At 38.3% G+C, this 12912-nt stretch overlaps 1 protein-coding gene across 1 annotated transcript in view; it reads right to left on the bottom strand.

Annotated features, from left to right (window-relative positions):
- The window catches only part of LOC136028922 (N-acetylgalactosaminyltransferase 7-like), a 56264-nt gene that overhangs the window by 5687 nt on the left and 37665 nt on the right, over positions 1-12912 (bottom strand). Inside the window, exons 9-10 of the mRNA XM_065706897.1 lie at positions 5148-5246; positions 525-650 (exon numbers count right to left, since the gene is read on the bottom strand). Coding sequence (XP_065562969.1) covers positions 525-650; positions 5148-5246 — 225 coding nt within the window. The remainder of the gene's footprint in view (positions 1-524; positions 651-5147; positions 5247-12912) is intronic.

The following is a 12912-nucleotide window of genomic DNA, read 5'->3' on the forward strand; positions in this document are numbered from 1 at the left end:
GACTTACCAATAAAGCGAATATACCACTCGATGCTTTTTTTTATGCTCTTTATGAATATAACAATAGCTTCAATTGCAAATTCAAATTTAAGCACTCTTTGACCTAATCTAACCTAAACTAACCTTATTATAAATAATTTTGGCACTAAGAAAATGTAGTATTATTTTGTCGAAGGCGACCGAGAAGACGGCGCCTAGAAAATATAGGATTATTTTTTCGGGAAACAACCGATTACTTATACTTTAATCGAGGATTCGTCTTTTTAAGAGCTAAAAGAGCGCTAAAATTTGAATTTGCGATAGAAGCGATTATTATATTCGTAAAGAACATAAAAAAAGGCATCGGGTGGTATGTTCACTTTATTAGTAAGTCAATAATATGAACTGTAATATGTTCATATTACATATACACAATAATATGAACCAGGCCCTCTACCCCCATAAAAGAGTAGTAAAATCTTAATGACAATTTAGAGTAAAAATGGTTATATCACTTATTAAGTCGTTAAGAAGAGGTTTATTACCTCGTCGTATTGCCAAGGTCCATCAACAGTTCCTAGCCTGCAAACAACGAGCTTGACACCTTGGCCATCCGCAATGATACATCTCTCTCCTGTCATCAGTTGACCGTCAGTGTTCAGTCGCATCAGCTGAAACAGACACATTTAATGCATGGGAATTAAAGGTTCGCACTGAAAAACAAAGGAAAAACATGCAGGACAAGCGATCTGGCCGCAGTAAGAGCAGGAATGGAAGATCGATCTTGGTTGCAGCGTCAGATGCAACCTAGTATAGATTGAACTCTAGCCCATAGTAAACAAGAATTCAAAAACTTGTTTAATAAAAAAAAATATCAAGTGAATAAGCCAGAAGACATCCACTGACATCCATTCAGACAAACAAACAACGACAAGACTCAAAACAAAGATTCATCGTCGGTTTAGTTTTTTAATGCAACGTTCATAAGGAGGAAAAATTGCCATAGCTTTTTCGTGCAAACATTACGCTTCATTAAATATTCTCAACCCAATTCCATTTTGTAAAGGTGATTCGGTAAAAAAGAAACAAAAAACACAATTCTTGTGCTGGCTTATGCCCTTCTGCATACGTTTCAAACTAAAGTAGCCAATTTTAAGCGGGATTCAGTTTAAATTGATTTGTAAAAAAAATAAGTGCCATAGGTTTGGATTCAAGTTTTTTTTTAAGTATTTATTTTATTTATGGCTGCACCACCTGCTGCAACCAGGTGAAGAACAAACTCTAAACCATAGTAATCAAAAACTTAAAAACACGTTTTGAAAAAAAAAACACAAAAAGAAACATCACGTTCAAGTTCATTCGTTTTCAGTTTTAAAGTCACTCCCCTCAAATTTGAAAAATAAGTTTTTTTTTAACCGGATCACCCTTAAAATATGCTAATTTGGTATGGAGTGTGCATTGAAGCGTACAAGCTAGCACCAAAAACTAAGATATTTTTTTTGAAATTTGACAAAATGAGAGCAACTTGCACCGCCCAAAGTATCTTATGATATCTTCAAGGTGTCAGCTATCCTACACAAATTCACTTTACTCAAGCAACTGTAAAAAAGCAACTGACGGTAAGAATGCCATGAAATTTCGCCAAGTACTGTTTGAAGATTAGCACAAGCCAGAACCACGCGGGTTTATCAACAATGTGCCATATAAAGGTCGAGACTTGTTCAGTGATATGTGAAGACAAAAAAAATGAATGTGAAGACAAAAAAAAAGAAGAAGAAAAAAAAGACGAACTGAAATTAACCAATCATCTTTAAAGCTGCTAAATCCCTAGTTGGGATAGCTCTGTGTCACAGTGTGTTGATTAAATAACAAGGAGCTCTCCCTTTGGGGTCCTTAGCACCTGTACACTTGTTTTGTGGTGCATTTTTGGCCATTGGCTTGCTGAAATTTTAGCTTGATCCTAGCATCAACCCTAATTTAATCAGAAACAGAAAAAGCATTGCATTCATCCCATCTGAGGAAGTAACCAATCTGCATGATTTTGTTGGGGAGGTCTAAGGTCACGATGAATCCAACAATTGACAATAGCCTTCAAAATCCAAGCCCATTGGTTATTCCTTACTTTTCACCTTCAATCAATGTGTTCAGTTCCTACTGAAAATCTTTGTTTGGGGTGCAAGGTATACAGTTGAACAGTTTATGCCCCGTGAAATACAGTACTTCAATAGCCAAGGTTTTGCCCATAAGGCTTCAAATTACCGCAGAGACAGAAGATATCTACTATGTAGAGGATAACACACCCTTGAAGAAAGTCCCCAATCAAAGACGAAGATCAGGTGCTCAAGTGCCAAAACTGCAATGGAGAGCATATCGTTAACTCAAGGGAGTACCCAGTACTCATGGAGAAGAAAGCTATTGCTACTTATTCTTTCATAAGTTGACGACCCCATGAGGACTGCTGCTAAGGTCTTGCAGAGACCCCATAAGGCCTTGACGCATACAAAATATGTTCATATGGTTCATACAAACTCTAACCCTCATCTGACAACTAACCACCTTCCAAATGCTGAACAAGAAGTGCATGCCCATGTTTGAAAGTCTCTGATCTGACCCACATTATAACGTTACTTTGCAAAATAGTCGCAAATATACTGCCATATGGTCTTGAAAATACAGCCCTTAGCCTGACTAACATAGCTAAAAACCTAAACAGAGAAATATCAAAGTTGAAAGAAAACGCAAAGAAAATGAGTCATCAATACCATTTGAGTGGAATAAGGCAACAGTGATCCTACTACCCACGGCAGGAAAAGACCCAACCCCATATTACTTATATCTTGTTGCAAAACTAACTAAGAGGATAATAAAACAAGGTATTTTAACCCCATTATCAGACCACATCCAAATTCAACAGCTTTGTGTTCTCCCAGGAAGGAGTAAAACGGATGTCCTATTCAGACTAGAACATCTTATGAAACAAAGCTTTAAAAAAGGAAAAGTAGTCCATGTAATATTTCTAGGTATGGATTCAGCATTTGACAGAGTTGTAATACGGCAACAAATTGGAAAGCTATCTGTAGTCTGTACTAGGTTTACCAGACCTACTGGTAAATTAGATTCACCGATTCTTGATAGGTAGTGAAACTCAGACCTCTTTGGGGCTCTTACTAAGAGTTTAAGAGAAAAGATTGGACTCCATCAAGGGGATGTTCTAAGTCCACTACTCTTATCAGTTTATTGTCATGACGTAAGCCTGGAAAACGTCCATGGAGCAGAGCTCTTTCTGTATGCTGATAATATTACAAAAATGCAGTCTTGAAGTAGTTATACGCACCCAGAGCCTAGCTCTTTCCTATCGTATACCCCCAACCTGACACTTTTCTCTGCTAAGCTTATGGCAATCAAGTTTTCTGTTCAACCATATCAAGCCAAACAGACACCAAACATCAGAAGTGTATTGTCTGGACTGATTCACGGTCAGCTCTGGATTACCTTTCAAACCAGCAAAACAAAGCAATAAACGATGCTAGTGAGATTGAAAATTAGGTTACACAACTACCACTGAAGGGGATTTTTGTTCTATTTATATTGGTTCCCGAACATGGTGGTATAGCAGGAAATGAACAAGCAGATCAGGTTACAAAACAAGCTTCCCAACTGGGTATGATCACTCATACTACTATTGCTGGTCCTGAATTCCTGTCTTCAATCAGCTCAAAATTTTGAAGGAAGATGGGGCTTGGCTCCATTCTTCTCATACCCAGCTTCTAAATTTTATGATTATAAGCAGCTTTCAAAAGAAATGTACCTCAGATCTCGTATACTTTCAACCTGCCTTTTCCGTCTTAGCGGTGGCTATGCAAAAACAAAATCTACCTTTTCTAATGGAAAATGGCCCCATCCCCCAATTGTAACACATTTGGAGCGTACAAAGACATACATCACATCATATTCAACTTTAAAAATATGAAAAGTAGAGGGAAATACTAAGGAATTGTTGTGACAAGGCATTTATAATGCGTTCTGTTCTGGATTATCACATCTCCCCTCCTTGGGCTAGAAGACTACGCACGAACCTATTAGATAGCTTTGAAAAGACTATTAGTTTGGTTCATTCCCTATAAAAAATTTTTCCGCGTTTAAAAGCTTTATTAAAGTTAGCTTATTTATTATTTATTTATTTACATTATCCGTGATTTATCTGTTTAAAATTTTATACCTGGAAGTATGAGACAAGTTTTAACGTAAAATTGTATTATTTGATATAATTGTGTTGTATATGTACTTTAATTACCATATAACAAGCAAAATTGCATTATTATGATTCCCGTTTTTCAATACAGGCAATTGCTGCAGGTGAATAGCTCCCAGCCAATTGCAAGGTAAGTGATGCATGATCGAGTTCAGTAAATATTGACTGAAGGGACACCCAAGCAAGCTAGTGATTACAGAAGGCGCAGAAAAATCGAGTGATACAAACGCATATGACCTACTGATGAATGCATCAAACCCCGAACAGCCACATGTTAAGGCATGTTCAGGACACTGAATAATAATAAATATTTAAGGCGTTCTTATTATATGTTAGAGAAACCCGAAACTGCGAGGAATACCGGGATAATTTTAGTCTTAAGGGATGTACCCTATTTGGAGGTGAATAGGCTTAAGAGCTAAGAAGGCCATGCCTTCCCCCCTACCTGATTAAAATTCATAAAACAACCCCAAAAAGAGTAGATTTCATGGAAAATAATAATTCAAAAAGTTTTGTACACTATCAGTGTCTCTAGGACAATATAAACTCCCACCCCTAACTACATTTAAAAAGAAGAACAACAGATTCAATCTGATCGAAATAAGTATAGATTGTTAGACTTCGAAAACACAATAATTCTGGCCTCCAAAAGACTTTACTCTGCAATGAAACTTACAAATCAACCCGTTTTGCAAAAAAAAATTACAGTAATGACTCATGTTGTTCACAAAATTTTTCAGTTTGCAAAATTGCAAACTGAAATTAATGGGCCCCATATCCTTAGTGTATCTGGGTTTAATTATGAACTTCGTAAATGATACAGAAAGAGAAATAGAACAAAAGAGAGAAAGAGACAAAAAGAGAGAGAAGGGGCAGAAAGAGATATAGAAAGATAGAGACTGAGAGAAAAGCATACCTGGTTATTTCCAAAACCGTGACAGTAGGAAATACCCATCAATGCCGGAGGACCATGTCCCATAGTATCAAGACACTCTCCATTGGCGACATTTCTTAGCTATAATAAAGAATTTTTAGACATATGGACGCTAGCGTTTAAACTATATCAAATAGTTCTTTCTGAAAAAACAAAACTTGGATAAAGGACATTTTAACAACGCTCATTTTCTAAGCATGAGTATTTCAAATTGAATTGTCTACAATTAGAACACTTGGTTTTACTAGCAATTTGAACTCATTCATACGTCAGGTATGGTTATAAGTTTATTCTTAGGCCTAGATTTTGAAAGCTTACTTATGACATTATTTAAAATGCTGCGACAATATTAAGAACACCCAGAAGATAGAACATAACGAGTAATATAATAATGACCCTAATGTGTGACTAAATAGAAGATAATGTGTGATCAGCCATGCCTTAACTAGCTATGCTTCACTTATAAATGGTCGGGGGTAATTAGAAAAACATTTGTTAGTCAGACCAAGTGCATATATAAAGCAGGAGAAGTCTTGGGGGAGGATTAGAAAGAGAAATAGCTAAAAACATGAGCGAAAAGTCTTTAGGCTTTGCAGAAGAGAGAAAAGTTTTATACAAAGCTTCTGATTGATAGACATTTCAAGAATCATGGCAGCCCTGTTTCCCCATTAAAATATCATCATTGTGAATATAATATAAGTCACACCTTTCACACATATGAACTCCCTGGCACTTCAATACTATCAAAGTGAACAAAAAAAAAATAAAAAGAAAGAAACTCTAGTGCCCTGTTAGCGCCAGTAAAAAAAAGGGAAAAAGAGTAGAAAAGGCTATAATCTAATTTTCTTCAGTTTTGAGGCTGGAGGGCTGAAAACTTCCGTCAGCAGCAACCTCTTCTGCAATCTTCAGCCAGTCCTTATCGCAATGATGTCCGTGTCTGCGGAAGCCACCCCAAGAATCCAGGTCATTCTTGAATCTCTACCAGAGACTCTTTCTTTGGCTGCCTGGTCTTCGATTCCAAGCTGGAAGGGGGTCGCACGTGAGGATATCACGCGATATGGTTCCAACAGGCCGTCAGAGTGCGTGTCCCAAGAATTTCAATCACCGTTGTTTTATCATTACCGAGGGGCCTTCTGGGCAAAAAGCTTTCGAACCACAGCGTTTGGGATGTTAGACCATCGGCTAACCCGTAGCATGTGCCTCATGCAGCGATGGTCGAATGCTTCTAATGAACAGTTTCTTCGGCCTTTAAAGGACAAGTTTCACAGGCGTACAGCAGGATCGATCGAACAGTTGCCTTGTAGACCTTCATCTTCGTTTTGATGTTAATTTCACGTCTATTCCAAAGCTACTTTTTCATACTTGTTAAGACACCTCATGTCTTTCCTATCCGAGCTCTAACGTCAGCTTCTACACCTCCGTTAGGTGTTAAAATAGAACCAAGGTAGCGGAGCTTTTCAACATTCTCGATGGATTCACCCCTTAGTTGAATATCTGGGCGGTTTGGGGCATTTGCTTTCATGACCTTTGTTTTGGACTTGCTGATTATGAGGCCAACTTTCTTTGATGTAGAAGATTCACCGTTGACCATCTTTATGAACTTAGTCGATGAGCTGCTTATGGCACCCACATCGTCTGCAAAGTCAAGGTCTGTCAAGACAATCGAGTTGTCTTCTTTCTGACCGACGACAAACCCTTTGTGGGTGCAAAGCGAATTCACCATTATCCAGTCTATTATGCAATTGAACAGAGCTGGCAAAAGAGGGCACTCCTGTTTGACCCCTGACTCAACGTCAAATTCCGTTGTTTCGGCGTCGGCAGTTCGGACTCTCGTAACTGTAAACTCACAGGCTCCTTTGAGTATCTCGATCAGTACTGCTGGGATACCGTCTTCCACCAGAATCTTCCAAAGCTCGGCCTTGAAAAGGGAGTCAAAAGCGGCAACAAAGTCGATGAAGGCGATTATGGGAGAGTATTAAAATCTCTCGCTCTATTGTAGGCTGAGGCGGAGAGTAAGAATATGTTCGGAGAGTAAGAATATGTTCTTGACGAACTGGCTGAAACCTGCTTGTTCTGGTCTTGTCAACTTGTCTCGGGTGTCCTTGAAACGGTTGAGGACGATTATGCAAAAGACCTTCATGACGTTAGTGATATACCTCGGCAATTCGACCAGACTGCCTTGTCCCCCTTTTTATAAGCCGGTATAAGTACTGAAAGTTTCCAATGTTTCGGGAATTTCTTTGTCGTTCATATCTCAACTAGCAAGTCTTTCAGCTGACATAAAAGTGTGGGCGATGGCTTATACATCTCTGCTGAGATACCATCCTCTACGGGGGCTTTGTTATTTTTCACGTTTTTCAGTGCCCACAGAACATCAGAAAGTGACAGTGTCTATCTAGTAGGGCTCCTTCGGGAAACTCTGGAAATCAGGTAGATCACACGGAGCTTCCGTGGAATTAAGGAGATCGGAGAAATGTTCTTTCCATCTCTAAATGCGGTATTTTTCCGTCTGAATAAGGTTCCCCTTTTTGTCTTTCAGGGAGTCCGTGGAGATGGACGACTTACCTGTCGCTTCCCCCAGTTTGAATGTTTCACTTAGGTTATACGATTCTGCTGCTTGTTGCATATCAGAAGCCACTTGCGACCAGTATTTCTCCCTGTCGCTATGGGCAGACTGCTTTACCAGCTTGCGAGCATTTTTTTAGGGGTTCTTTAGGGCCACTGAGAAGAGGCCGTTTCTTTTCCACAAGCTCAATTGTGGTGGCCCAGATCCAGAGCCTTTGCTTCCTCTTGGTGTGACCAAGAACCTGTTCAGGAACCTCTTGCGTCAAGACTTTCAGCTTGGAAAATCGGTCTTCGATGTCACTATAGTCACTAAGGGCCTCAAATCGGTTGCTAAGCTGTAGCTCAAAATCAGTCTTGATCTGTGGGCTCAGTAGTTTTAGTTTTGATACATCAAACCGATGGGTTTTTATCTTTGTCTTTTACTGAATTTATTGATGAGAAGAAAGTGATCGGAGCCTTTCACCGAGTCTGTATCTGTGCCTTTGTAAACTCTTGTATCCAGACGTGAGCTCCTCCAACGTCTTCTGACGAGGATGTGGTTGATCTGGGCTTTGGTGACCCTATCGTTAGATCTCCAGGTCACAAGGTGGTGCTTCTTGTGCTCGAACTGGGTGTTAACGAGATATAGGTAATTGTATTCGGCAAGCCGTAGCAACTTCTCGCTGTTCGAGCATTTACCTCCAATGGTAGCGCATTGAATCCCTCCTTCGGTGTTTGCATCTGGTCTACCGACCCCTGCGTTAAGGTCACCAGCGACAGATAGTATGTCGCATCCTGGGACAGGTATTCTCTGCAGCTCAAAGTACAGCGCATTTTCGCCGTCATCAGGGCTATCTCTGATAGGCGCGTAGACGGACAATAGAGTAACATTACAAATCCGGCTTTTCAGTCTCAGGGTAAAGATTCTAGCTGACACTGGCTGCCAAGAAATGACAGATAATGTAACAATTGGGTCTAGGAGGAATTCAACTCCGTGGAGACCACTCCCATCAGTCAGCCCACAGTTGTAAAATTTAAATGATTCTGAATCAGTGAGGTCAATTGACTTTGTCAGAAAATCGCTCAACATAGTCTCAAAAGGCAACATATATTGAGAACATACTTTTTCATTTCATTAGCAAGGAGTATCTGAATTGAATCGTTCTTGCAACTTCTTAGATTCACAGAACCAACTTTAAGTTTCTTTGCGGGGATGATTAGCCCACTCCTTGAATCAGGCACCATCCAAACCTTATCCGCGTCGGCTACCGCGAACACCGTAGTATTGATCATTATATCTGAATCTTCTGTATCAATTGGTGTTTCATGTAAATTTTCTTGACCAGCAGCTATCCAAACTTCTGGCACCCCGTTGCGTTAGCTGTTCTGCCGGTCGGGCTGGGCAACCAGCAGAAGGTTTCGCCACTCCAAAGCGATTAAGTGCAACTTAGGGCTCTCTTCTAGCCTCACTAGGGACGGGAGCATTAATCATAGCTACGAGGTCCCAACCTCAGCTTGGGGCACTCGAGCTTATCAGGCCCTTTTCCCCCTAAGAGAACTGGTGGTTGGCCTTTTTGATAACCTGTATTCAAACAATGGCTTTCAATTTAGTCCAACATTCTCCGAAGTTTCAGCTTAATACCCATAGCTTCAGTAGTAGTAGTAGTGGCAGTTGCAGCAGTAGTAGTAATAATGGTAGTATGTGGATAGTTCCTTTTGATTACTTAAACATTAACATCACGCTTAACATGCACAGAACGAATCAATATAATACCCTAAGCCAATCCTGGAATACTGCTAATACGCCCCTTAGACAACCTGCATGCTCATAGTGCTTTAATTTAGCTCAATATCCACTAAAATATGTCCTCGAAGTTTCATTGTAATACTCTTAGCCCAGGTAGCAGAAGTAAGATTAGATAAGAATTATTGGTCAAAAACTGGGCCGAATTTGCCAAAAACCCAAATGGGCCGAATTTGCAATTTAACGTCAATAAACAAAAGAAAAAAACGAAAAAATTATAAAATGGTCAATATTAAATACTTAAAAATGTCAAAGACAATTAAAACTCAAAAATTAAAAGGTCAATTCCGAATCAGAAAAACATCAACATAAAACAAAAAGGACTCGTAAAATTAAAAAGGGAATAAAATAATTAAAACAAAAACAATTTAGTTATGCGACCAAAAACCAGAACGATAGAAACTTGCACAGTGAGACATTAAAATTATAAGGTAAGAAGGGAATAAAGGGGGGGAGAAGATTTACTGATTGAATATGTCAATTATATAAGGGATAAAATATTGACGGGGTGAATATTGACTAGGGAAAAGGGCAGTTGTCCAATTGTTATGAAGGGCATTGTTAGCGAAACGCAAGGAAATTTTTACTCTCCTTTCCTCAAGGGTAACAAGATGGGCTCGCCGAAGAAGGGAAATATAAGGCACTTTACCCTCAGTAAAGATAATTCTTAGGCACCTACTTTGGACTGCCTCTATTCTGTCCGGATTCAATTCAATGGAGATCCTAGGATGCAAAACAAGACAAGCTTTCTCAAGGGTTGGGAGTACAAATGAGAGGAAAATCATCAAACAATGCGATTTAGGACATTAAAATTTTTAAGGAGTTTTAAGGAGGGAAAATGCAGAATTTGCACGTTTTAAAATATTATTAATATGGCAATCCCAATCTACGTCGCCTGACCCGGTAACACCCAGTAATTTTATAGTGGTGACAGACATTTCAGGGGGGATTGGGCAGGTGAAAGAAGGGGAAGTTTTAAGGAAATTAATATCTAAAACCGCTGACTTTAAGGCGTTGACTATCATATCACTAGTAAAAGCTTCCTCTGATATCGATTCCAAGATGCCCATTTGCCTACTATTTAAATTTTTGAAACATGTCTGTAAGACAGTTATATCATCAATAAATTTCCAGATATCCGAGAAATCGACACCAAGGCTGTTTATCATTCAAGAAATAAAATTGGGCCTAGCAAAGGAGTGTCAGCAAAGGCTTTAATTAGTACAATCCTGATGTCTAGCGGACAAGTACTGCACTTTTTAATGTTCTTAATTTTTGTCTCCACATCTGAAGGCGAAATAACAGGAAAATTGAGAGAGCATAAATCACAAGGAGTGTCAAAAGAAAGGCGATGGAGGTTCTGAACTATGGAAGAAAGAAATTTGTTCACATAATTGGTTGTAACTGAGGGCTCTTCTTGGAAATGAAAATCTATATTATTACGTGTTTTTCCGCATTTTTTTTATTCTATTATACCACTGTTTTGGCTTAATAAAAAACAAATCTTTGGCTTTACATTTGTAATATGAAGAAGTAGATTTGCAAATTTCTTTTTTATGAGTTTACACAGTGAGTTAGCTTCGGCTGTTTTACCATTCTTAAGTATATCCATTTTAATTCTTATTAGCTTTTCCAATTTGCTAGTAATGTACGGTTTGTCTTTAGAACATGTTTTTACCTTTTTTTCAGGGAAGGAATTTATGTATTTTGTTTTGATCAAGTTTTGGAAGTAAGAGAATTTAGCAATAATGTCATTGTTCCCCTTGAGAGCCATCCAGTTTTCATTTGTAATCCAAAATCTGAATTAAAATATGAAGTAATTGAAGCAGTATTAATAGAAGCAGTAGCATTAGCAGTATATCCTTAGTGACTTTTGGTTAGTTCAACATACCCCTCAAGTCCCCAAAAGTTTCAACTTGGTGCTCTAAGCCTACTCCAGAGAAGCAGCATTTCATAAGATACTTATATTATACTAGCTGTTGGGGTGGCACTTCGCGCCACCCCAACACCTAGTTGGTGGGAGCGCTTCGCGCAACCCCCCCAAGCCCCCCTGCGCGCGTAAGTCGTTACGCGCCATATTAGTTACGCGCCATTGAAGTTATGTCCCCGTGTCCCACCTGTGAATATAGATAGATATATATATATATATATATATGTTTTTACCTACGTAAAAATTGCGAATATACAACATTCTTCGCTGTCCCATTGTCTGTGCATATAAAAAGATTGTCAGGTTTACCGACTCTTGAACATACAACATATAATTGCCCATGGGAAAAACATTCCGTATTCACATCTATACCTCATTATTCTAATGATTGCCCTTGAGCTTTGTTGATGGTGATTGCTAATCGAACATTCCCTGTGTCCCAATCGTCATTTATATATCCCCCACTGTGTCCCCCGGCGTCCCCGTTGTAGTTGTGTCCCTGTGTCCCGGTCGTCATTTATATTCCCTGTGTCCCGGTCGTCATTTGTGTCCCGGTGTCCCGGTCTGTAGTGTCATCTTATAATGGCGTCATATACAAAGCCTTATATACTTATAATGACGTCAAATGCAAACCCACAAACAAACAAACATGCATATATACAACTTATTTTTACATATATAGATACAGTTTCTTTTATAGTTTTTTTTTCTTTTTGAAGTTTTTTCTTTTCTTATTTTGTTTCTTTTTTAGTTTTTCTTTTTTTTAGTTTCTTCTTTTTATTGATTTGTTTTCTTCAATTTGTCAATGTTCATTCTAACATTGACACTTGAAAAAATCTTTACGTGCCAAGCATGCTAAAGCTCCAACAATTTATAATAAACCTCAAATTTTGGGCATCTGTTTTAAGGTTTTCGAATTACTTTAATCTATTGTCAAAATATATTGAAATATATGTGCAATTCCCAGTTTTTTTAGTTTTTTCTTTTTTTTTAGTTTTTTAGCTTTTTTTTTAGTTTTTTTTCTTTTTAGTTTTTTACCTTTTTTTATTTTTTCCTTTTTTTCTTTTTAGGTTTTTTCTTTTTTTAATTTTTTAGCTTTTTTTAGTTTTTTACCTTTTTCTTTCTTCAGTTTTCTTTTTCTTCTTTATTTTTCAGCGTCACTATGAAATACATATCGCCAAACCTTTGTTTTTTTTAACTAAAATCTGGTAGGCATTGATGACCTTATCCAAGTCAAAATCCCAAACCCAATCATCATCGCTATCATTTTCAGCTTTGATACGTTTTGACTCTCGCTGTCCAGGTGGATTTTCATCTAACTGCGCGGTTTTGCGTTCTTTAGCCGCAAGCCTTTTGGCATTAACCCTTTGAGCAGATTCCTCGGCTGTTTTTTCTGCCATTGTAGGATTTATACTAACATTTTTCTTTGAATTAACTATTTGAGCAGCTTCCTCGGCTGTCATTTTAAG

The sequence above is a fragment of the Artemia franciscana genome, chromosome 7, assembly GCF_032884065.1.
Source record: "Artemia franciscana chromosome 7, ASM3288406v1, whole genome shotgun sequence".
Taxonomy (NCBI): Eukaryota; Metazoa; Arthropoda; class Branchiopoda; order Anostraca; family Artemiidae; genus Artemia; species Artemia franciscana.